At 41.9% G+C, this 26,102-nt stretch overlaps 1 protein-coding gene across 1 annotated transcript in view; it reads left to right on the top strand.

The window, feature by feature from the left end:
• LOC122803780 (echinoderm microtubule-associated protein-like 5) overlaps positions 1 to 26,102 on the top strand; it is a 3,919,718-nt gene that overhangs the window by 1,564,248 nt on the left and 2,329,368 nt on the right. Inside the window, exon 11 of the mRNA XM_044073467.1 lies at positions 20,095 to 20,262. Within this exon, the coding sequence (XP_043929402.1) occupies positions 20,095 to 20,262 (168 nt within the window). The remainder of the gene's footprint in view (positions 1 to 20,094; positions 20,263 to 26,102) is intronic.

The raw sequence follows: 26,102 nt of genomic DNA, 5'->3' as shown, positions 1-26,102 counted from the left end.
ATTCTAGAGGGAGCTACCTGGACATCTGTCCGTACCTTCACAAAACATTACATACTGGACCATATTTCCAGGTCTAGTGCAGGATTTGCTAGGGAAATCCTGCATGGATTCTTGGAAAACAGGTCCATTCCACCCTCCTCTTCTTCCCTTTGAGCTTTGGCACTCACCCAAAGGTTGTGAATACTGCAGCATGGGAGTTCATGGACAAAATAGTTGCGTAAAATCTTACCATAACCATAGATGTCCTTCTTTTCCATGTAGCAGTATTTTACCCCTCCCGCCTACCACATATATATATATATATATATATATATATATATATATATATATATATGGGTCTACCTGACAACGCCGAAAGCTGATAACGCCGATGATGAGAAGACCGACACCAGAAGATCGAAAACCGGGATGACCGGCGGATGAAAACCCCGACGCTGAGAACACCGACATGTGAAAAGGCTGTGTAAGTATGCGGTAGTGACGGACGTTAGGGTTAGGGTGCAAGTAAGGTAAGTGTGCGAAATTGACTGACTCTAGGGATAGGGGTGGGTTAAGTGAGTTAGGGTTAGGGCGCGGGTCAGGTGAGTGTGTGATAGTGACAGTCTTTAGGGTTAGGGGCGGGTTAAGTGAGTTAGGGTTAGGGCGCGGGTCAGGTGAGTGTGCGATAGTGACAGTCTTTAGGGTTAGGGGCGGGTTAAGTGAGTTAAGGTTAGGGCGCGGATTAGGTGAGTGTGCGATAGTGATGGACCTTAGGGTTAGGGTTTGGGTTAAGGTTGTAGATAGTTGTGTATGTCAGGTTAGTGTGGGTTTGTAAGGATTGTGGTGTGCTTGTGTTGTGTGTGTGCTTTTTGGACAGGGGATTTGTTTTGTTTGTTGATTGTCGGGATTGTGGTGTGTCGGGCATGTGCAGTTTCATGTTTGTGAACTTTCGGTTATGTGGTGTCGGTGATTTCGTTGTCGGTGTTGTGGTGCATCGGTGTTGTCAGGTATATCCATATATATATATATATAAATATGTATATATATATATATTTACACACACACACACATATATATATATATATATATATATATATATATATATATACGTATATACAGTGGATACACATCCCTGTTAAAATGTCAGGTTTTTGTGATATAAAAAAAATCACTTCAGAACATTTCCCACATACAAAACAAGAATACAAAAAATAAAAAAACATACAGTAAGCTGGTTGCATAAGTGTGCACACCCTTAAACTAATTCTTTGTTGAAACATCTTTTAATAACCAGTTTATTGTAAATTTTTTATTTTTTATATTTTTCCCCTAACAGATATGTTTGTTTTTCAGTTGAATTATACAGGTTCTAGGTCTCATTAAAGGTGGGAAAAGTTTTGAAATGATTTATTGCAGTCTCATTTTTTATATCACAAAAGCCTGGCATTTTAACAGGGGTGTGTACACTTTTTATATCCACTGTATGATGTATGTTTATGTATATATATATATATATATATATATATATATATATATATATATATATATATGTATATATAGGTTTACCTCTGTACACACAGTGTCCGAACCTATAAATGTTAGATTTTTTAAAGTGAATTTTGGCATGATGAATGGTCGGAATGTCGCAAAAAACACCATATGCAACATTTCCGATCACTCTACATCTAAAACAAGTGCTAACATCGGACAAATAGGGGGCGTGGGTTTGCGATTCAAAACATTTGCATTTGCAAATGTGGATATTTGCCGCACTCCTTTCGGTCATTCGGGTTCAACCATCCACCTGTCGGCCATATGGAAGTAAACCATATATATATATATATATATATATATATATATATATATATATATATATATATATATATTAGCTGTACTCGGCCACGCGTAGCTGTGGTTCAGTCTGGTTAAATGGAAAAGAAAGAAAAGAGAACGTGCACGTTTCTGATATGTTTAATTTCACAATGCCTGTGGGTATACAATATTTTTTGTTGTTCCATTGTCTGTGCAGATATGGAGATTGTCTGGTTTGCCGACACTAGAACATGCAACATATAATTGTCCATGTGAGAAGCAATTCGTGTGTAGATCTAAACTGCACAATTCTAAAGATTGGCCCTGAGCTTTGTTGATGGTGATTGCAAACGCCAATCGAAATGGAAATTGCAATCTCTTAAATTGAAATGGCATATCCGTTGGAATCATAGGAATGCAAGGAATGAGGACATCTTCACCTTTGAAAGGTCCTGTCAAGATTGTTGCTTCTATGACGTTGCTCATTAATTTTTTTTACTGCAAGCCGCATGGCGTTGCAAAGCTTTGGCTGGTTGATATTTCTCAACGTGATAATTGGCACGCCGATTTTCAATTGCAGTACGTGCGGTGGCATCCCTGGCAGATCGAGTGAATTCAAAAATTCTGTTGGATAATTAACCGCTTCATTTGCTTCCACAACAGTGTCGATGGACTTGTATGTGACTGCCTCGCTTTGAATGTTAGACTGAATAATATTGTTAAGTTCGTAGACGTCTTTGTTCTTGGCCGCAAGAATAGCTCGCTCAGTCAGCTAGTCGTGATTCTTATAATTGGTTTGAATATTGGGAAATACTTTTTCAACCAATTCCTCTTTTGACGTCACTAAATTGCAGAAGTTATGAAGCAATGAAATTCGTCCTGAGGTCAGATCAACCGGCACCTTTCCGTTCCCAATTTCCAGCAATTGATGTGAGAATATCTCAGCTGATCGATCGTTTTGCAGCTGGACACGCATATTTGTATTTAATTTTAATGTCTTTGTGTGTTGCCACAAAGTAGAGTATTTCAGGCAAGCATTTATTTCGTCCACTGGTGTCGATCGAGGAGAACGGAGCAGATCTGAAGCTGCAGAATGTGATCACCGTGCTCCCAACCGTGCATCCTCAAGTCTGGCTGCACGTCGCTCTGCTGCTTCCTCAGCATGTATTTGAGCCATTCTTTGTCTGTTTCGCTCGTTCGCTGATGCCCGTTCTTCCTCAGTTTGATTTGCAATTACTTGTCGCACTGCTTCTGCTCCGCGAGTACCACAACCTAAGTTTGATCTTCTGCGAAGCATTATTTGGATGAACTAAAGCAGATCAATTGCACTGAAAAAGAAGTAAGAAAGTTATAACAAAAACATATAAAATTGCATATTTGTATACAAATATACAGAATCCATAGTAGGTATATAAAAACATGCGAGTATTCGAATGCAACATGTGACATCTATATAATAGTAGGTATATAAAAACACGCGCATATTCAAATGCAACATTGTGTGAAAATTTCAAAGCAATCAGTGAAGAACTTTTGGAGATTTAAGATTTTGAACAAACGGACATTTACATTTTTATTTATATAGCTATATATATATATATATATGGGTCTTCCTGATAACACCAACATGCTAAAACACAGACAACAAAATCACCTACACCACAAAACCGAAAGTTCAAAAACACGAAACTTCACATGCCCGACAGACCACAATCCTGACAGTCAACAAACAAAACAAATCCCCTGTCCAAAAAGCGCACACACAAGACAAGCGCACCAAAAACCTTACAAACCTACACTAAACCTTACATACACAACTATCTATGCACTAACCTTAACCCAAACCCTAACCCTAAGGTCCGCCACTATTGCACACTCATCTAACCCGCGCCCTAACCCTACAGTCTGTCACTATCGCACACTCACCTGACCCGCGCCCTAACTCACTTAATCCGCCCCTAACCCTACAGTCCGTCACTATCGCACACTTACCTTAACATGTCGGTATTCTCAGTGTCGGGATTTTCAACTGTCGATTATCTCCGTTGTTGATCTTCCGGTGTTGGTGTTCTCGTCGTCGGTGTTGTGGACTTTCGGCGTTATCAGGTAGACCCATATATATATATATATATATATATATATATATATATATATATATGCCCATTTGGATGACACAAGACTTGTGTAACTTTCCTGGAACTGGGGTGACTGAGGCATTCAATTCTGAGGAAAGGTACATGCAGACATCAATTTTATGGCCCATGCACCCTACGACCAACGTAAGACGTCCTACATACCTTGCAGTTACTAAAGCTTTTGTATACTGACTGGACATTTAGGTTGCTAAGCAGAAGATAATGCAAAGGTTGTGAATACTGCAACATGAAAGAGAAGGACATCTGTGGTTATGGTAATATTTTACACAACTGTTCTTTATGTGTATACCTGTGTGTGCGTGTGTGTGTGTGTGTGTGTGTGTGTGTGTGTGTGTGTGTGTGTGTGTCTGTGTGTGTGTGTTATAATAAAAGCAAATGATGGAACGATAATCTTCCCTGACCTCTCCACTAAACTCTTAGGTGTCATTATAAATAATAATCTAAAATTCGACCTACATGTTAACCAATTGATCAAAACCATCATTAAAAAACTAGGATCACTTTACAGAGTAAAAGACTTCCTAACCCCCCCACTAGCCAAAGTTGCCATAGCTCGATTTTACCTTCTCTCTACTCTTCTGTATTCATCCCCTCTTCTCTCAAATGTTAATAAGAATGTCATGAACAAACTCTCAATCTGTTATAACCACATTGCCAGTTTTGCCACTGGGCTGCCTTTTAGGACACATCACTGCATCAATCTAATCCACCTTGGATGGCTTGAACTACCCAGTCTAATACTATATAACCAATTGGTTATGGCCCATAAAATCATATATAACCCTAACAATACCCCTGCACTTAAAGATCTTTTCACCCTCTATAATAATCCTAGACTGCTGCGCTCCTCCAACAGACTCCTTATTCAAATATGTAAAACTAATAACTCAGCCGGTGACTCACTCTTCGTAAATTCTGTAGGTAGATCGTGGAACTCTCTACCAGCTGATATTAAATTACTCTCTTCACTTGGTCAGTTCAAAAATAGGCTCAAACACCACCTGGGAACAAACAGGCTATGTCACTGTATCTAGCCTGGTTAACCTGTCTCTGGAATGTATAAATCTGCTAGGTAGCCTACTATGTAATTTTATCCGATTTTCTCGCTGAATAACACTACCTGACGATTTGTTATAATGTTTGCTCTTCTAATCACTGAAAATATTCTATATATAATTTGTATTGTCTGTCCATCTAATCTTTGTAAATAATATATTTGTTATTTGTAATATGTGACATGTTATAATGATTTGTTATTCCATGGAGCTTTTCTCCCCGGGCCACCGCTGAAAATGGACATGCATCCAGTCGGACTATCCCGGTCAACAAATGTAAAATAAAATAAATAAATATATATATATACTATCAAAATATGGAATGGCATGTAGCCGAGTACAAGCTGGTCGAATGCTTGTTTTCAAAATGTCGTAATGTTGAACTGGAAGTGGTCGAAGTTATATTAGCGAATCTGAGTATACATTCACTAATATGAAGTCGACCTTTTCAGTGGAAATCGTGGTATAGTGCAGATCGGGAAATTTATCCTTTTCCTCACTGTAATGCGATCTTGGAATTAGTATATATAATATGCAGGGGGTGTGGGGGGTGTAGGTGGGCTTGCCCCCCTGCAAAAAGTAAATGGAAATACAGACTAGTCTTTGGGACACTTACCTGTTTTCCTGTACCATTATATTACATAGTGGTACAGGAAAATAGTAGGTGATATCCCTGTACACCTATATTATATAGTGTAGTTTATTCACAGGGTTGCAGCTGCTGTTGAAAGGGGTCTTACTTAGACCTGGTGACCTCTTTTGGTGTTTCCACGAGTAATGATGTCTCGGGGTACTTCACCATAGATGTAAAGCTGCCTGATGTTAGGGAACTGTATGGCTCTGATGATGTTGGCAGCTAAATACTGGCATGGTCAGTGGTCATGGTATCAGTGGTAGATATTGGCAGTGTGATGGCCACATCCCACCTCATTCCACAGGCACAGCTTCTGAGCCTGTGAAATCCAACCTACAAAACTAGGGTGACACACATGGACAGGAAGACACACATATGTCTACACGGGGAGGGATGTTGTCACCTGTAGCATGATCCCTATTGGTTTTCACAAACTCCATGTAGTCAGAAAGACACCAACATAGGCATTGCTCAGTTCATTGGAGTAGTACGTGGTCATCATGATGGCCTGAGGGAGTGCATGGACCACATGTACAATGTCATGGACATGTAACATAGGGAATTTACCCAAATTAGGTACCCCTGTGGGGCCATGTTTCATGACTGATGCACATCCTGTGGATAATCCATCTCTGTCTCCAGTGGGAAGGTCCATCATGAAAGGAAGAGACAACATTCAAGAACAGATAGTGCCACTACTTCCACTTTGTTGTCCATTGTTGAGGGAAGTGTGTTGCAGTGTGAATGTGAACACAGGGTGTTTGTTCCGAATCCAGCCAATGCATGAGCTGCTATTAGCTGTTATAATGACTCTGTCCTCTGAGTGTTTTTTGGATCATGCCTGGAATCTTCCTAGGAAAAGGCATTCTGTGGGTAGAGAGTTGCATGTTTAATGTGTAGATCTCCCGTGGGTGTTCTTGACTTTTCCACCAGGACTTGGCACAATGCTGCAACACTTGCTGGGGCTGTGTCTCAGCACACAGACACTCTGAAATCTGCAGTGCCTCCTACCATACACTTATACAGCATTGGAGACAGCACCCCCTCTCTGGCCTGCCAGAGCCCAGTCTCTTAACTCCTGGACATGTCTGACACAGATGCAATAATAGTGATCTACTTCCTCCCCATACACACACACACCTTGCTTTTTGCTGACACTTGCCACTGTGGCCTTCCCCATCTGTGCAAGTGATAATAACTGTGTCTACCCTCAGTACTCTTTTAATTAGTAGCTTATATCTGATGCACAGTGTGGCCAATCACTGCATGATACAGTAAAGCCCAATTGTAGGTTTAATGTTCTTTATTATTTTTAATTCTGGCCCATAAGTATGAATCAGATGTTGCCTATTAGCCAGTGTCTCAGCATACTGCTCCTGCCTACATTTGGAAGAGTCTTTCCCTGAGGCTGGCTCCTACACAGGCACCTCATCCAGCGTCTTCTCTGCTGCTGAATCTGGGACTTCCTTATCCTGAATGTCTTTGACCTGATGTAATTGCTTGCAAATAATATTGTTGTGTAACACTGCACAGACTGCAAAAAATTTAATTAATGTTGCAGGGTCAAACTGTAGAGCACCCCTAGGTATGTTCAGTCAGCAGAAGTGGGCCTTCAGCAGACCAAACCTCTGTTTAAACAGTGACCCTAGTATGTGATAGGGCAGTCTTGTAACCATGCTTTGCCTTGATCTGGAAATTTCTAATATCTGTCATTAACCATGGCTCCATAGGTTCATAGGTTCATAGGTTGGTACTAGGCTGTCGGCCCTAGGGCCTATACAAGCCTAGACATAACAATTCCCTGGCTATTTCTTCCCACACTATGTACTTCCCTGGACCCCTGTCTAGCAGAGCGACTGACGTGATCCCTGGGGTGAATTTCCTTTCTCCCATCCAATCATCAAGGTTCCTTTTGAAGAGGGCCAAAGAGGCGCTCTGCTTGACATGTATGGGCAGTCTATTCCAGAGTCTGGGGAGTCTCTGGGTCAGGAACCTATCCCTCCAGCATGTTTTGTTTATTGTGATGACAAGACTTAGATCCCTGGAGCATGTCGCTCTGAGAGATTGGGATTTCTTTACGTGTAGCATGTCCAACAGCTCTGGGTTTGACATGGCCTTGTATGTTAAGCAGAGATCACCTCAGAGTAGACAATATGCGACAGAGTATAGCTGGAGTTTTTTAAGGCGGTCAGCATAGGGCATCTGCTTTAGGCCTGTGATTCTTTTAGTGAGGTATTTCTGTGGCCTTTCCAGTTGTTGCAGATGTCTTGAGAGGTACATACCAAATGGGGTGTTGTATTCTGTAATGGGTCTAATGATGGATGAGTACAGTGGAACAATGACCTCCTTTTTTTCTGGATGAAAAGCTCTTAGTGATGAGGTGTGCCACATAGAAGGATTTCCTGACTGTTGCGGAGATGTGGTTATTGAAGGTGAGACCACTGTCCACCTGTGTCCCTAAGTCTCTTATCACACTTTCGGTGTTTAGTGTACTGCCACCTATGTGATAATTCCCGGGTACATGTTTTTTCCCAAAGGGGATAACTATACATTTCTTGGCATTGAGCTTGAGCCCATGGCTCTGGCACCAAGCATCTGTTTCTGTAAGGCCCTTTTGTAGAGTATCCACATCATTTGGGGATTCAATAATGGCTCCCAGTTTGCAGTCATCTGCGAACTTTCTTAGCCAGAGTCCCTTAGTGTTGGCCTGTACTTCAGAGAAGTAGATGCCAAACAAGAGAGGTCCCAGGACTGAACCCTGAGGTACTCCACTTGTCACTTGTCTGGAGCTGGATTTGGAGTCAGCTACTTTTACAGTGTGGGTTCTGTCAGTAAGCCAGTTGGCAACCCGTCAAGTGAAGTAGGGATTAATACCCAGCTTAGTAAGTTTATCTATGATTCCAGAGTGGGGGATGGTGTCAAAGGCCTTGGCGAGGTCCAGATAGGCTGTGTGGACTGCCTTACCCTCATCCACGGCTCTGGAGACTGATTCAAAGAAGTCAATAAGGTTCAGGAGACAAGATCGGCCCTTCACGAACTCATACTGGGTGGGGTCCAGTGTTTTAAGGTTGCCAATGTCTTTGTTTATAAGTTCCATGATAGTACATTCCATGGCCTTGCAGATCAGGCTCGTCAGACTGATGGGGCGGTAGTTCCCAGGATCCAAGGTGGATCCCCCCTTGTGGAGTGGGATAACTGTAGCTGTGCGCCACTCACTGGGCATGAAGCCTGAGGTGAGGGTATTATTAAACATGACACTTAGGTGAGGTGCCAGTTCATTTTGTAGTTCATGTAGTACACTGCCCAGGATGTCATCTGGTCCCATGGATGCTGTATTCTTAGCTTTAGCATTTTTTTACCTGTGTGGCCGTTATTACCAGAATTTGGCAGTCTTCCAGTATTGAGATGGGCCATTTAGGGGGTGAGAGGGGGGTGAAGTTGGCACTGAATCGATCTTCCAGGATATTAGCAATATCTTTGGGATCAGTATATTTAATGCCATTCTGTTGTAGCTCAGAGCAGATCTGAGCATTGCCATTTAGATTCTTGACATAGTTATAGAATGCCTTGTGGTTGTCTTTGGAATCTTTGGCAATTTTGTTTTTGTAACTAGCTTTGGAGGATTTTATGAGGGATCTCAGCTTCTTACTGAGGCTGGTAAGGGAGTTTTTTGCATCCTGGGATTTTCCTCTTTTCTGCAACAGTTTTTATCTTTTGTTGTAAAGTTAGTTTATGGCAGGGGACCACCAGATTAGCTTCATTTTTTTGGAGGAGAGCATCTTGGTTCTATTTGGGATGGCATGATTCATGCATGAGTGGATGTGCTCATACAGTGCCTTAGTGTAGGACTCAGCAGTCAAACTTTCAGTTCCCGTCTGCATGGGTGTCATGAAGTTTGTAACTTCTGACTTGAGTAGCATGAAGTTGGCCTTGGAGAAGTTTTTAATGGAGGTTTCCTTACTGGGGGGTGGGATGTGGATGTTAAGGCTGATTAGCTTATGGTCTGACCTGACCAACAAGGGGGTGACCATAGGTGTGGAGCATTGATTTCCCATGTTGGTAATGACCAGGTCTAGGATATTGGAACCCCTGGTGGGACTATGGATTAGTTGATCCAGGACATTGGAATTTATAAATTCCAAGAACCGTTGGGTAAAGGTGTTGGTGCACGAGTAGTTTTCCCAGTTAATGGCAGGGTAGTTGAAATCACCCAGTATTAGGGTGTTTGGTTGTATATTAATATTTTCCAGTATGTTTAGAAAGATGTAGTGAGAATCTTGGGGCATGGTGGGGGATCTGTAGCAAGCTACAGTTTGGATTGCAGTCTTACCTAGTGTTAGTTGCACCTAGAAATTTTCAGACGCATTGTGTTGAGCAACTAACCTGGTGGTGTGAATATCCTTGGTGAATATGGACACTCTTCCACCTTTAGTGCTTCGATCCTGGTTTGGTAGCTGAAAAGTGTGGTGAGAGCTGTAGCCTAGTATTGCAGGGGTGCTGTCTGGAGCCTTGAACCAGGTCTCAGTTACTGCACAGATTTCGATGTTCTCCATTTTTAAAAGTGCCTCGAGAGAGTGCATTTTGAGGTTTAGACTTCTAGCATTGAGTAGCATTACCTTCAGATTTTGCATGCTTATACCTGTTATGGTGGTGGTTTTGTCCTTTGAACTTTGCCTAAAAAAGGCACTATAGGATTGGCAAGAGCCTTAGCCGGTAACCTGAATCCCAGGGGCGACAGGTGCAGACCATCTCTGGCAAAGCATCGTGGTCTGTTGATCATGTCGTCCCAGGCAGACAGATACTGGATCCCCTTTGAATGACACCAGAAGCTTAGCCAATTGTTGAAGTCAATCATTTTGTCCTTATATTGTGGTATCATTCTGGGTGAAGGCAGGATGCTACTCAGGACTAGGGCCATACCTGCTTGGGCCACATGATCCGAGAGCTCTTCCATGTCTCTTTTCATGTAGTCCAGGGAGGTACGTCTCAAGTCATTCACTCCAACATGGAAAATGACAGAGTCATATTTGTACTTGTTGTGGAGTGACTTGAGTGCATGAATTATGTGGCGGATCCTGGCACCCTACAGGCAGCTCACTGTAATTTTCTCCTTGTTCAGCCTGGTGAGTGGGACATCAGTGTGCCTGACTATAGAGTCACCTATGACTAAAGTGTTAGGTACGTTGTCTTGCCTTAGGGGCTGTTGTTGTGTGGCACACTGGTGTTGTGAGCTATGTGACACTTTGGTTGTGATTGGTGTTTGTTTGCATTTCAGCTTCGGAGGTCCTTGTTGCTTGGGCAAATTACAGTTAAGGGCATATCCGGCATGACCTGTAAGATGTCCCTAGATATGTAGGATTCCTTTTTCAGTATGTTGTAGTTTTGTTTTCATAAATTTAATTTCTGTTGCTCACAAATGTTTTTAAAAGTACTGGTTTGGGTTTTAGATATATGTACATAACAATTGCTTGACAGTGCAGGCATTATAGAGAAGTAATGGGCCACCAAACTATGTTATGAGCGCTGATAGAGCTGGTTGAGAGCCTCTCTGCCATTGCAGAGACTGTTACTTCCCTATACTGCCCATGTTGGAGGGCATTTATATGCCAAGAAAGTACATACAGTTTATTTTTTATTTATTTTTAATTGTTTTTTATTGTTCTTTTCTTTAAAGGATATTTTTGCTTGTTTCTTTTTGATTTTTTTTTTTTTTTAGAAAAAAGCTAGTCCCTTTCTGTCGTTATTTATAGTGGAATATTTCAGTTGCAGTACTTTTAGAAATTACTAGGTAGTAGTGCATATGAATTACAGTGAGTGTGTGTGTGTGTGTGTGTGTGTGTGTGTGTGTGTGTGTGTGTGCATGCACGCACGTGTGTTACGTGTATGTGTATTCCTTTTTTTTTAATTTCTCCAAGTCTTTTGGGTTTCTAATACCATGATGGGAATGGACCCCATTCCTAAGTCAAAGTACGATTAAAGTTCATAAAATTAGTATTATTTTAGTCTTTGATGTCAGACAGAAGTGCTATTCGCAGCACCCGCAATGTGCCCAGTAATGACTCCTTCTGCAATTCATACGGGGTTACATGTATACATTCATACATATGTGTGTATGTATTTGTCCATATATGTCTTTGTGCATGTTTGCATTTGTGCCCGTATCTATGCATAATGGGAACCAAAACCAAGACTTTACTCCTAACACCAACCAAAGCTAAAGCTCTAACCCTAAAGTCTGTGGCTGGTACAAAGACTGCAGCAATTGCATTCAGGCAAACTGAGTTCATTCATTTCGTCAGTCATGTAAAAAAAATCAACCAAAAGGACTTAACAGAACTGGCCATTAACAAGTAACCTACTCTAATGCTAGAAGTGTAGTTGAAAGTTATTTGGGTAAAGGGCAAGCTGTTTATTTATGTCTGGAAAAGTAGGATGAAAGATAGGATATTTAAGAAAAATAGTTGTCGAGTCTTAGAAAAAATGTTAGAAAGATTAGGAGTTAGATTAAAGATAAGTCATATGTTGATGTAGTAAAGGGAGTGAGCTGGTATAGAAGGGACCATTGACAAAGTAAGGAACATTCAGATAATGATATGTTCAAATGAAAATATAACAGGAAACAAAGAACACAGAAATGAAGGAACACAATGAAGGGATACCAGAGCAAGCAACTAAAGAATGAAAATCTGCATAAGTGCTTTAGAAATAATAAGAATAATGGAGTCTGGTGCAGATATTAAAATGTAATAAAAAAAGGAAAAATAATTTTTGGTCAGTGGGAGTACATATGAGAGGAAGAGCAAATCAAAGTAAGGAGTAAGGATATGGACCGTACAAATAATTGTAAAATGACAGTCAGATGAAGTGGGCATGTACTCATATTATAAAACTTGAGGGGAAATCACAAAATGTTATGCTGGTGCTGTAGAAATTGCTGCATCACGGAAGAAAATAAATGGAGCATGAACTAAGATGAATGTAGTAAAAAAGGTCTTCATCAGTGAAACTAGACCCAGGGCTTAAACCTAATACATTTAGGAAATATTATGAGAGTGATCCTCCAGGGAAAGGAATTGATGCATTTTGTAATGTATTTAGGCATAAATGATCTGGTAGATGAAACTGAAGTTGTTTCTAACAGGGCCAGAATGGTAGCCTAGGAAATCTGGAAAGATAGTTGAAGGTCTGTTTTCTTGAAGTATTACATGTACCTTCAGCAGAAGCTAAAAAAAGTAGATTACTGTGGATATTGATTGCCTAAAGTAGAAGATTAGATTTGGACTTCACGGGGGGGGGGGGGGGAGTCTGGAGAAGCATGGCAGAAATAACAGCTATATGCCAGGGGCAGACATCATATAAGCCCAAAGGAAATTGCATTGATTAAAAATTATTTGGAAAGCTATGTCTCCATGATAATATCTTTCAAACAGGATTAGAAGTGGAAAGAAGAATGTTGGTTTTATCACATACATATTTGTATTGTTACATTACATATTACTATTCAAGCAGTAGACATGATGGAAGTTACTAACTGGTTACTAACTAACTAAAAGCATCATGGGCATCCATGTAAATGAATTTTAACAAACAATTATGTTTTAAGGTAGGCAGAAGTGTAAAAAGAATAATACAAAGACAAGGATGTAAGATATTAAAAGAGTGGATTATGGTGTGCTGGGAGAAAAAGTGATGGATGAGTTAGGAGATGGAATAAACTGAGAGATTAAACTATAAGAATGGGTTCAGAAATGGAGTATTCAAGGCTATGAAGAATGGTAAGAGGAAGAAGCAGACAGAGAATAAGTCCAATGTGGTTACGTAGGGGTGAACGTAGCAATTAAGGCAGAAAAATAGGACCTTCAAAAGATGAAAAGGCATGCATAGGGAGGTGGAGGGGCATAGTACAAGGAGACAAGCAAAAAAGCAAAAATGGTAGATGCAGAAAAGACTCAAGCTGACAGGAAGTTAGCAGTAGGGCAGCAAGGGTGTTTTTGGTGTTTAGCAGAAATGTGGAAGGGAGGGACAGAACTGCCCAAGTTAAACAAAGATGGGAAATCACAGAAGACTGGGGTAAAGAAGAGGTAATGAATAAGTGCATTGCATCAGTTTTCACAAAAAAAGGGAGAGTTCCATGCTGGGAAGGAGGGCAGAAAGAGAAGAAGAGTAGACAGACACAAAAACAGAGAAGGGAGGAGTAGGATACAGAGTAAACTGGTTACTCTTGGGGAGTGTAAACCAAAAGAACAAGATGGGCTTATTGCCAGAGTACTCAGAAATCTGGTAAAAGTGAATTGGCAGACCCCTTCCCAATGGAAAGCTTTAACAGGCCATTGTAGGACAGGGGTGCAGAAAAATTCCATGGAGCTACAGACCTGTTAGCTTTACAATAGTAAGTGAAAATCATGGACAAAAATCCTGATGAGAGGGAATTTAGCATTTCTAGAAGACAAAAAATTGCAGGCCAGCAACCTGCTTAAGTTAAAGATCAGAAGGTGCTGTCAGTCATAAGTTACTAAGTTTTATGACTTGGTTACAGGTAACCTTGGCAGGGAGTAACAGTAAATGCAGTCTGTCTGACTTCATCAAGGTCTTTGATCCTATCCTACAAGGTGATTGATAGGTAAACTGGAAGGGTTGCATGTAGGACCAAGACTGAGGAACTACATAGGTGCATGCTGAAAAGTAGGACACAGACGGTTGTGGTAAGCAGGACAGTGTCGAGCATTAGAAATTGACTACCTGGGCACTGCAGTGGTCTGTCCTGGGTTGATTACTGGATTATGTTGTGCTGGGAGAAGTGGAACTGGTGGCAGCAGAGCAGGAAAATGATCTGCAGGTTTGCTTATGCATGGATTTGATGTCAACACTAAGAACAGAGTAAAAGGGCAGTTGTAAAAAGTGAACAGAATTCTATGGCTGATCTTTTGGAAATAAATTCCACATGCAAAGATGCAATGATTGCACTCTGCAGGGCCTTTGAGTACTCCATTCACTTTGTAAGGCCATATAAGGAAAAGGGCATCTGTTTGCTGGAAGGAATTAAGAAGAAAGCTTCCATGTAGATGGAAGAGAAGGAATATGACAGGCTGAAAGAGTAAGAGAGACAAGGCTGACATGTTATTGATGCAGAAGATGATGCTGAGGGGTGTAAAGAGGTCTTTTTTAACCGGAAGTGCAGGAGGAGGGCAAAACACAGACTGTAGGGGCTAACTAATTTCTGGATGTCTCATACTTTTTCATAGAAAAGGTTGAAGACCCATTACTTGATGGAGAGTGGAAAGGGCATCTTTTACAGAGTTGTTCAAGAATAGATAAGAGAAAGGGAAAGAAAGGTAAAAGGGAAGTATGGATGGAGAGGTTAGAATGTTAAGTTATTTAGAAGAGCAGAGTAAAGAGGCTTGTTAACCAACTCCCATTAAAGAAATGTAATGCACTGTAAATGTGGACAGTTAAATGTGGCTCAGTAACTGAATGGCAAGTCTTACTTGACAGTGCAAGAAGCCTGTGAAGGAAAACTGAAGAAGTGTGAAAGACAGTTGAGAAAAAAGTACATATCTTTGGAAGTACAGAAACATTAGTACACGAAAGTAAATGTTGGAACATTGAGGTACCAGGATATAGGCAATTTAGAAATGGTAGAGAATGTAAGGAGGAAAGGGAAGGGAAGTGATTAATTATATATAGAAGAGCATCACGTGACATATGAGAGAAAGTATAGGATGATTAGCTACACATAAAGGAGGTGTCATAAAGCCTTTTATCTAAACACAAGTGCACTGAACGTTAAGGTTTGTAGAGGTGAGGGGACTGATATTGTGTGTAGACTCTAGGTACAACAGGAGAGGAGTTTGTGAGGTTAGAGTAGAGAATAAAAGGTTAGGGAAGTGAAACAAAAGGTGTATTCAGTATGGGGGATTTTAATCTGCCAAGGAATTGGAATGAGAGCTGATGAACCTTTCAGGTCATGAGAAGTTTAGTCATTTATTACAGGAGTACACTGGAATGGGTAATGTACTGGGTCATCATCATCCTCATCAACCCCCTTTTACCCATTTTCTGCATGAGGTTGGTGTGTCTTGTCAACTGTCGCCATCTCTCTTGATTCAATGCCACACTCCTGTCTTCTTCCACAATCTTGCTTGACTGTCGCAGGTCTTCACTCACATAATCCATTCATCTCTTTGCTGGATTCCCTGATTTCCTTTGCCTTCTTCCTGTCTGCTGTCTGTGCCAAATCTGCAACACCATATTGTCTTCTGTTTTTCTGTACATGTGCCTGAAACACTGTAATCTGTTCTCTTTGCCATTCTCCTCAATTGGAACTACTATAGCTTCTGCTCTGATGTCCTCATTTCTTTGTCTGTCCCATTGCATGCATCCTACCACCTGTCTCAAGAACTTCATCTCCATCACCTTTAGCTTCCTCAACTGCTGTGCCTTAGGTTTCTGTACTGTATGGTAGTACTGGTTGCCCCACTGTTTTGTACACCTTGTGTTCAACTTCTCTGGCATTCTTCTGGCTTACATTGTCCCCCTGACACTTTGTGCCAGTTGGCTACAAACCCCTATGATTCTAGCTTTGACCTCCTCGTTCATTTTTCCCTTTTTCTTCACCTACCCCTCCTACATGCTTGAAGCTGTTAACCTGTTCCACTGTTTCCCTTCTGTCTTAATTTTCATATTCTCATTTGCTTCCATTACAGCTGTCTTATCTGTATCCAGTTTCATCCCATGTACTTTCAGTTTTGCATTCCATTCTCCTATCCTTTGCTAATGTTCTTACTCAGAGTCTGCCTGTAATGCCACATTGTCTGCATACAGTATCTTTGTTGATCTGTCACCTCTGACCTGTTTGCTAATGTAGTCCATCACTGTATGAACAGCACTGGGCTCAGAGCCGAACCTTGGAACATCCACTCCCACTGGGAACCCCCCTCTGGTAGACCAAGCACTGTTTGTACTTTAGTAATTGGGTTCTTGCACATAGCCTGCATTAATTCTACCAATGTTTCTGAGGCATTGAGCCACCACAGGACTGCCCAAATTAGCTTCATTGGCACCTTGTCATATGCTTTCTTTAAGTCTAAGAATCCCAGTTGGACTGTTTTTTCATCTCTAGCTTCTTCTCAACTCCCCACTGCAAACATTGGGTCAGTTCTGCATCCTGATCTGAATTTGAACTGCTCATCTCCCATTGTACTTTCTACTACTTTACATATTTGTTTATAAATCCCCTTGTCCAGAACTTTAATGCAGTGTGACAGTTTGATACTTTTGTACTGCCCACAGTTATGAATGTCCCCTTTGGTCTTGTACACTGGCACTGGTATGTTTATTCTCTATGTACTGTACTGCATGCCACCTTACCTAAATAGGAGGAAGCCAATGACATTCAGGTTAAAGAACCACTAACTAACAATGTGGTTTAAAGAAAAAAAAAGATGATTAAGATACCATAAACCAATATACTGGTTTGAGATTTGATGGGGGGGTTAGATTATGCTGTGCATGAGAGTTCATAGGTTCATAGTACTGAGCTAGCAGATAGAGAGCAAACTGAATGGGGGAGCAATTTATTGAAATAACTTAGGGATGTAAGTCTTAGGACTGTCAACATGTTTATGGAAAAGCAAAAATAAAAAAGAAAGACATCATTGTGGCTGGGTATTGATGAAAATCAAGCAGCTAGAGCTAAAGAGAACACATACATAGGAGATGGAATTGTGTTGAGAAGGGTTAGAGAAGTGTCAGTACAGTGAAGCACATGGAAGGCAAATAAACAGGTTTGTGTTCAGGAAAACCACAAGCTTAAGCTAAAGGAAATTGTCAAGAAGGAGAAAAATAAGTTTTGCCTATGTTACAAAAAAGAAAGTGAGAGGTCAGAGAGGGCATGGAATGAACATGTATACTGATAATTTGCATCATAGGTTCCTAGGTTTATATTAGGCTAATTGCCACAAGGATCTTTACAAGCCTAGCCATGCAACCCAATCCAGTTTTGAGCCTGAGTTCCTTGGATGCCTATATCATGGAGTATGTTAGTAAAGAGGTATCTAAATGTTATGGGGGTGTTGGGGATTAATTTACTTATTGTTTACCTCTGTCCATCAGAGACATGGGGGGCTAGACCAGGGAATTTGCCATTCCCCTTCCGGTAATCAAGGTTACTTTTGAATAGGTTCAGGAATGAGCTCTGCTTCACATAGATAGAGAGCTTTTTTCATACTGTGGGGATCCTTTGAGACACATATTGGTCACTCCAGTATGTTCTATTTATGTCGCAAGCAAAGTTCATGTCCTTGAATCTAGTGTTTCTGGTGATTTTTGTTTTGCAGATGTGTAAGAGCTGGATCTGTGGATGCCTTATGCTGGGCATAAATCGCCTCTCAGTAACATGTAGGGGACTAAGTACACAGATAGGACCTTGAGGCAATCTGCATAGGACAGTTGTATTCATACCCTGGATTCTCCTGATAACAAACTTTAGAGGGAGTTGCAGCTATTGCAACTGCCTGGTGAAGTACATGCCAAAGGTTGCATTGTGCTCAATGATAGGTCTGAAAAACCTGAGTAGAGTGGTACTATGACTTCCTTGGACCTGGATGTCATATCCTTTCTTATGAGCTGGGTGACTGTTTCCAGAGGAGCCATACTGGAAAGGTTATAGGGCAAAGTGGAGAAGTATTGTATAGATACTCTGACTTAAAGGGTGGAGATAATGAAGGAATGGAATTTTTAGCATTAGGGTAGGCTAGAGCAGAAGGGCACACAGGCTGCCTTCGATGATCTTGAAGACACTGGAAAAACCCTTGATTGAGAGCTTTAGCACCTCAGTGGTTATAGCAGAAGTATCCAAGAACTTAAAGAAGGCAAGTGAGGTACATTTAGATAAAGGGAGAAGTAGGAATAATCTATGTGACTGAATGTGATGGTAGGGGAAGTCAATGAGAAAATTTTAAGAGGATGGCTGGTGTTTTTCTTATAAGATACTAATCTTGAGGATAGCAGCCAGCATGGTTTTATGGCCAAACAAAATTGGCAGTCAGATCTGATTCAGTTTTATAACTGAATAACAGAAAAATCAACTGAAGTGTTCCATAGCCAAAGCTTCAGTATGGCATTTGATTTGTCATCGTACAGATGAGTACTGGAAAATTTTCAAGAGTTAGGGACAGGACTGAGATCAGTGGCTATACAGCAGTTTGACTAGCTGGTAAAATTCCGAAGGGTGCAATGAGTGGTAGTTGGGGGTTGTCATGATGGTTACGGTGTTTACCTTACAGTCACAATGTACAGTGTTTGAGTCTCACCTTTAGGAGGCATGGCTAGGCATAAAAAGGCCCCTGGAGTCATTAGCCTTGAGGTCTATCTTGGATCTGGTTCTTTTTGGATTTTATGGATTTGACATAACATAAGTTGCAGGAAGCTAACTACCATTTTTGTAGGTGACTGTTACTGTGCATAGAAGGATGGTGGGTGAGTTTAGTAAAACAAATCCGAAGTTTTGCAAACTAGGCTGTAATAATTTTAATATACGATGTCATCTAGAAGAGTAGAACTAATAACATCTCAGCAGGAGTACGATCTGTATATGTTCACACATAAACTGGTTAACCAGGAGCATTGTGAAAAGCTGAAACAGCAAACAAATTATTAACTGTTATTGTTAGAAGTAAACTAAGTATTCATAACTTATGTAGAACTTTATAATTGCTTATATAAATACTGTATTTAGTTTGAGTTGCAAATCATATTACCTTTGTAATTTGTTACGAGTCATACAGTTTTGAAGAAAATTTAAGGAATGTTTTAACATACTGTTGAAAGGAGTTCAAAGGAAGGTTATAAGAAACATATGGAATGTAGGATACAGGATTAGTACAGAGATGTGAAAGTCTAGAATTCTTCTCTGTAAAAAGAAAGGAGAGATGAATCCTAATGAGTTGTCTAACCTTAACTGAGGTTGGAGCAGGAAGCATACTAAACAGAAAGGACTAAGAGTGAAAAAGAAAGGGCAAACAGCAGCAATTGGGTACTAACCATTTCATATCTCTGCAAAGTTATTTCTTCACAGGGACTGTAGCAGATTTGTGGAATACAATCATAGAATATGTGGGTAAAAAAATGAGTGGAGGCATTTTAAAGTATGTTAAAGGAAGTAAATGGGATAAGGGAATGACTTAAAGACGGTATGTTGTTAAATGTAAATAATAGCAAATTAGTTAGACTATTTTCTGATGTGGTACTAATGGACTGAAGTACAGATAAGTAATAAGCAGGAAATTTTTAGAAACAGTTTTAGCTACATTTAACACAAATCTAATCACTAGTATTTATATTCTCTTGTGGAGTTTTTGTAATGATTTTAGAATAGCAGTAGTTCTTATAATGGCTGTTTAAGCAAATTCTTGAACAAATTGACTAATTTGGCTTTTCTCATCTTTTTATTTGTTCTTAGGTGCAAAATGTAAAAAATATCTTGGGCATTCAGCACATGTGACCAGTGTCAGATGGTCACATGATCACCAGTGGGTGATTTCCATTGGCGGGGCTGATCATTCTGTCTTCCAGTGGAAATTTGTTCCTGAGAGGAAACTTAAAGATGCCTTTCATATAGCTGTTCAAGGTGCGTGCTAACAGGTGGTTGTGTATAAAGATAGTTTGATTGCATTTTGAAAATGTTGTCATTTAACAGAAATGCAATTATTGTTTTGTGACTGCTTTAGAGGCTACAGACCATAGACAACACTGACTTACAGAGAAACAGATGCTTTATAATAGCTTACATATTATAGTAAGTATTTTGTTGGTTGTTAGACAACTGATCGACAAAACTTACAATGCATACAATTCCATCAATTACACAAAGGTTGAAGAGCACATCATCAAACTGTATTAATACAGTTCAGAGGCTAGCAAATATGTCATAAATTTTTTTGTCTGTGATGGAAATAGTTTTTGGCTGCACATCCCAGACCTCTGCAACTTTATATTTACAACTCCATGATCGCACAACAGTGGGGGAAAAAAACCTTCAAAACATGCATGCATAATGCGAATGCTAATAATAGCCCTGCATAAATTTGCTGTACATCTTCACTGACTAATTGTCTTCGATTAATATGTAGTCAACAAACAGGTATATTGATCAAAAGGAGGGGTCTCCATTTCATCACGTCCATCTAATCCAACTGATGGGACTTCCTGCCACATGCAGGATCCAAGTGGCAAAACTAGTGCTCCAGCTTCAAGCTCCTCTCAGTTTTTGTCTCCCATAATGCCCTTGTGTGTGTGAAGTTCCCTCAGATCTTGTTTGCTGCCAAGGCATTCATACGTTGATCCGCACCTCGCTGCAACCTAAGTGCACTCCTCTGATTTTTTTTTTTTGATATTTTGATAGTTAGTGGGAATGTTCATCTTTTCTTTCTACTTAAATACTTTTAGATACGGTCATTTCTATTTTTAGTATATGTTCTGTTATTAAGAGTTCTTTTCCTTTTTCCTTTTACAACATTATGTGGACCTTGTCCTGCTGCATAGTATATATATATATATATATATATATATATATATATATATATATATATATATATATATATGTGTGTGTGTGTGTGTGTCTATATATATATATATATATATATATATATATACACACACACACATATATGGGTCTGCTTCTAAATCTTGAAAGATCATAATCTTGAAATTCAAAATACTGAAAACTAAAAATACTGAATTTCATAATATTGAAAATACAGAGTACACCAACACTTAATATTCCAACACAATGACATAACACAACATATTACTCTTCTCCAACTATAAGCAGAAGGCAAGCCCCCCTGCACCCCCATGCCCCCCCCGCAACTTAAATATATCAACTCCTATATTGCACTCCACAGAAGAAAATGGCAAACATATCATTACGTGCTTCAGGACTTCCTGTTGTAACCTTAATCATGTTCCCTTTTAATTTGCTATACAACAACATAACACATCTTAGTGTAGTAAAGTGCGATCTTGGAGTTGATATATTTAAGTAGCAGGGGGTGTGGGAGCTGCAGCCCCTCACATGGGGGGGTGCAGGGGGGCTTGCTCCCCTGCTAATAGTTAGAGTAAACTAACATGGTTTGTCTTTTATTTGTTTCTCTATGTGCATCTTTTGAAATGTAATAAGTGATGTGAGAGTGTTCAATCTCGCCGTTTGTTCTTACACATGGGTTCGGAGCCGATCCTCGGCTCCGTGTCGGCCGCTTGCAAGCTCTGCATCGAGAAGAAGCTCGAGACAACCTGATACCCACAATCCCCCTCTGCCTTTACCTCAGATCTAGTTTGCCGCTGCAGCGTTCGCATCACTGGGTCGAGCTCGAGCACCTAAGATAAGATTAAGAATTTATTCTTGTATTTTTCTTAGTAATTTTATTATAAAAAGTTTGTTAGTGATATATTGTGTGTGTGTGGTAAGGTTGAGGGATTCTCGGTTCCGTTAAGTTTGTTTAAAACTTATTAGAGTTCTCCTCGGGGCCTACCACCCTTACTTGGATTTGACTACGGATTGACTACCTTACTGGATTTGACAATTTCACCGGACTTGACTTCTTTACTGGACTTGACTTTTCAGTTTCTATTAGAGTGACATGTCTGAAAAGGCTAAATCGGGTTTTAAGCGTTGCCAATGTGGGCAAAAGATGTCAGTAACTGACAATCATAGTTCCTGCATCTACTGTCTTGGCCCTCTCCATCTGCAAGAAGACTGCTCTATTTGTCATTCTTTCAGTGGGAGGGTCATGACAGATAGGCGCAGGAAACTAATGGATAGGGGTTTGTTAAAACCTACCTTTCAAGAGGCTCTGGATGCTTCAGACCAGGCATCCAAATCCTCGAAGGAATCGAAGACGTCGGAGCCCAAGTCATCGGCTCCGAGCTCTTCAGTTAAAGTTAGATCACCGGTTCCACAGACTTCGGGGCCGAGTGTTCAACTGTTGTCAGTTTCCGAGCCTCGAGTCTTGGAACCGGTGATGGAGCTCCCTCCCCCGACACTGTTGAGGTCGGCTCCGTCTTCGATTCCTTCGACCCGTTCTTCCAGGCCCCTCTCCGACACCGATGTTGACCGTGTGGTGCAGAAATTACTGGAGAATACGGCCTTATCCAAACTTATCTCGGTTTCCACCCAATTGGTGTCGAAACTTGAAGGCCTTCCACTATCTCCATCTCTTCCTCCTCCGAGACCTGTCCAGTCTTTGGAGCCGGAAGAGGCTGATCTACTGATTGTGGAGCCCTCGGTGCCAGAACTGTCCTTTTCTCGGTCGGCTCCGTTCACCTGGACTCCGTCGGACCCGATACCGGAGTCTCGGAGCCGAAGATCCATCCTTGGTTCCGGGGCCGAGAGTCGAACCGATGTTTCGATTCCGACTCTTCCTCTCGGGGCCTCGGCTCGGATCGATTCGGCTCTGTCCTCGGGGTCGATGCCTTCAGTGCCTGTTTCGGGGATTCTTCCCATTTCTTCGGAACCGGGAGATACCTCGACTCGGGACCCGGGGGCCTTCGATCTTATGAGGAAGGTGTTCTCTACCCAGACAACCACGTCAGTAGAAGCAGCCTCTCCTCCCCATAAAGGACCGTTATCCTCCTCTGCACCAATGGTCACATCCAAGCGTAGAGCACTGGTGTCTCAACCACCTCTGGAGGGTGCCCCCTCTTCCTTGGAGGCTTCTTCGGATGCTCCCCCCGAAGAAATCCCTAGGAAAAGATTGTGTAAAAGGAGACACTTAGATTCTCAACAAGAATCTTTGACATCCGATACTGACTTGGATGAGTCAGAAGGGTCCCCAAAGTCACCTTCAGAAGATGTCTCCTTTTCTGACATCTTGGAGATCCTAAAGCAGAGAGGTGATTGGCAGTCCCTTCCCCCTTCTGAGGATGAGTCAGTCTTGCTGAAGGCATTCGGTGCTCGCCCTTCCTCCTCCTGGGTCACTCCGCCCTTTGATGAGTTAATGGAGCTGATTGCTCGAAGGGCGTGGGAGACACCTGACACGGTGGAACCAGTCCCTAGAAAGCCTAATAAGTACATTACTGCACCCCAGGACAAGGCTTACCTCACAAAGGGAGTTCCAGTGGATGCCATGGTCGTGGCAGCGGCCACGAAAAAGGAGATGTCGGAATCTTCCTCATCTGTCCATCCACCTAACAAAGATTCTAGGACTATGGACAGGTACGGGAAGCGCATTTTTAGTTCAGCGGCTTTTTCTATGCGATCCCTGAACTATTTGACCCATTTTACACGTCTACAGAGGGATCTAAACAAAGAGTTGGGAGATACCCTCCAGGGTACTACAGATGCTGCTGTTTCAGAGAAAGTTACAGCACATCTCAATACCCTTACATCCATTGTTAACTCATCCATGAGGCTGATATCATACGCAGCCGAAGGATCGAGTAGGGCAGCAGCTTCAGCGATTGCTCTTCGCAGACAATCCTGGATGCGCTTATGTTCATTTGCGGAAGCCTTCAAGTCTTCCTTTACTAACGCCCCATTTGATGGTGCCACTCTCTTTGGCCCCAAAGTAAAGGAGACCCTTACCCGGTGTGAACAGGAGGGAAAGACTCTGTCTGCTGTCGGAGTCCGTTTTTCCACCCCATCCAGACCGTACCCCAAAGGGCAACGCGGTGGAAAAATGTGGTTTCGAAAACCCCAAGGATCTTTCCCAGGCACGCAGGGTGATGCCCCCTCTAGAGGCAGAGGAGGGGCAGAGGTGGAAGACGCCGCCCTGGCGGCAGAGGGGGTCCGCAAAACCAAGGTGACAGGGATACACCCCCTGGAAAACCCTTCCAGCACTCCTGAGAGGAGGCCCGACTGTCCTACTCTGGAGGCAGTCGGGGGTCGCTTAGCTTTATACCCTCAGGCCTGGCAGAATCTTACTACAGACAACTGGGTAAAAAGCGTGGTTACCAGAGGTTACAGAATACCCTTTCTATCCACTCCCATTCCAAAGAAAAGACTCCCAGATGTGCCGCCCCATCTGCGAGACCCAGCAGCTATAGAAATTTCAAAGCTGCTAGAAAAAAGAGTCATCCAACCAGTCCCAGCGGACCAAATAGGATTCGGAACTTACTCAAGGTTCTTTTTAGTTCCAAAGAAGACAGGGGACTGGAGGCCGATTCTGGACCTAAGCAACCTCAACACCTTTGTCATGAAAGAAAAGTTCCGAATGGTCACGCTTCAATCGATCCTTCCATTCTTACAGAAGGATGACTGGATGTGCTCAATAGATCTGAAGGACGCATACTACCACATCAAAATGGCCAGGGCGTCCAGGGATCATTTGCGCTTCTGGCTGGGAGCCAGTCACTATCAGTTTCGAGCCCTGCCCTTTGGTCTGACCTCAGCCCCCAGGGTTTTCACCAAATGCATGGCAGTGGTAGCGTCTCATCTGAGACGCCTAGGATTCCAGGTGTTTCCGTATCTGGACGACTGGCTCCTTTCTGCCACCACCCGGCGTCAACTGATACGGGCCAGGGATTACACTCTACAACTTTGTATTCACCTCGGAATTTCCGTAAATTTCGAAAAATCTTTACTACAGCCATCACAGCATATCTTATTCATAGGAGTGGAATTAGATACGCATCATTTAATTCTAAGGCTCCCTCCAGAAAGGATAGCCTCACTGCAAAGCCACATTTCTCTCCTTCTCTCATCCAAAAAATCCCCAGCAAAGCTGGTTCTGAAGGTCTTGGGTCTCATGGCAGCTTCTCTCATTGCGATACCATTGGGAAGACTGCACATGAGAGTTCTACAATGGCTACTGTTTGCACAATGGTCGTTCCAACAGCTACCTCTGACACACGAAATTCTGATTACAAACACATGCAAATCACACCTAACCTGGTGGCTTCAGACTTGCAACCTTTCCAGCGGAAGACCATTTGTGCTACCCACGCCGACAGCGACGGTAACCACGGACGCTTCCCTGATAGGGTGGGGGGGCATCTTTCAGGGACAGACAGTCCAAGGCGAATGGACCAATTTGGAGTACAATCTGCACATCAATGTTCTAGAGTTGAGGGTAGTGTTTCTAGCGTTGCAACACTTTGCTCACCTTCTTCCTCTAGGGACTATTGCAGTTCAGACAGACAACATGTCTGTAGTCTGGTACATAAACAAGCAAGGGGGAACCAGGTCTTATCAGCTATGCAGAGAGGCCATGAGAATTTGGCAATGGGTGGAGTCCACGGGTCGCTTTCTGATCGCAACGCACATCCCGGGGTCATCCAACGTCATAGCCGACAGGCTGAGCAGAGCAATCCTGTTGCCTCACGAGTGGTCCCTCAAACAGTCAATTGCGAAGACGATTTTTCGCAAGTGGGGCCAGCCTTCCTGCGATCTGTTTGCATTTCCAATGAACGCCAAATGCAGGAGCTACTTTGCCCTATTACCCCCTCCAGGGGAAGTCCCCAGGGACGCGC

This window comes from Protopterus annectens, chromosome 6.part0, assembly GCF_019279795.1.
Source record: "Protopterus annectens isolate FY-2018-M chromosome 6.part0, PAN1.0, whole genome shotgun sequence".
In the NCBI taxonomy this organism is placed as follows: Eukaryota; Metazoa; Chordata; order Ceratodontiformes; family Protopteridae; genus Protopterus; species Protopterus annectens.
Note: the sequence above shows the minus strand (reverse complement) of the source record. Positions and strands in the feature narration are given on the sequence as shown.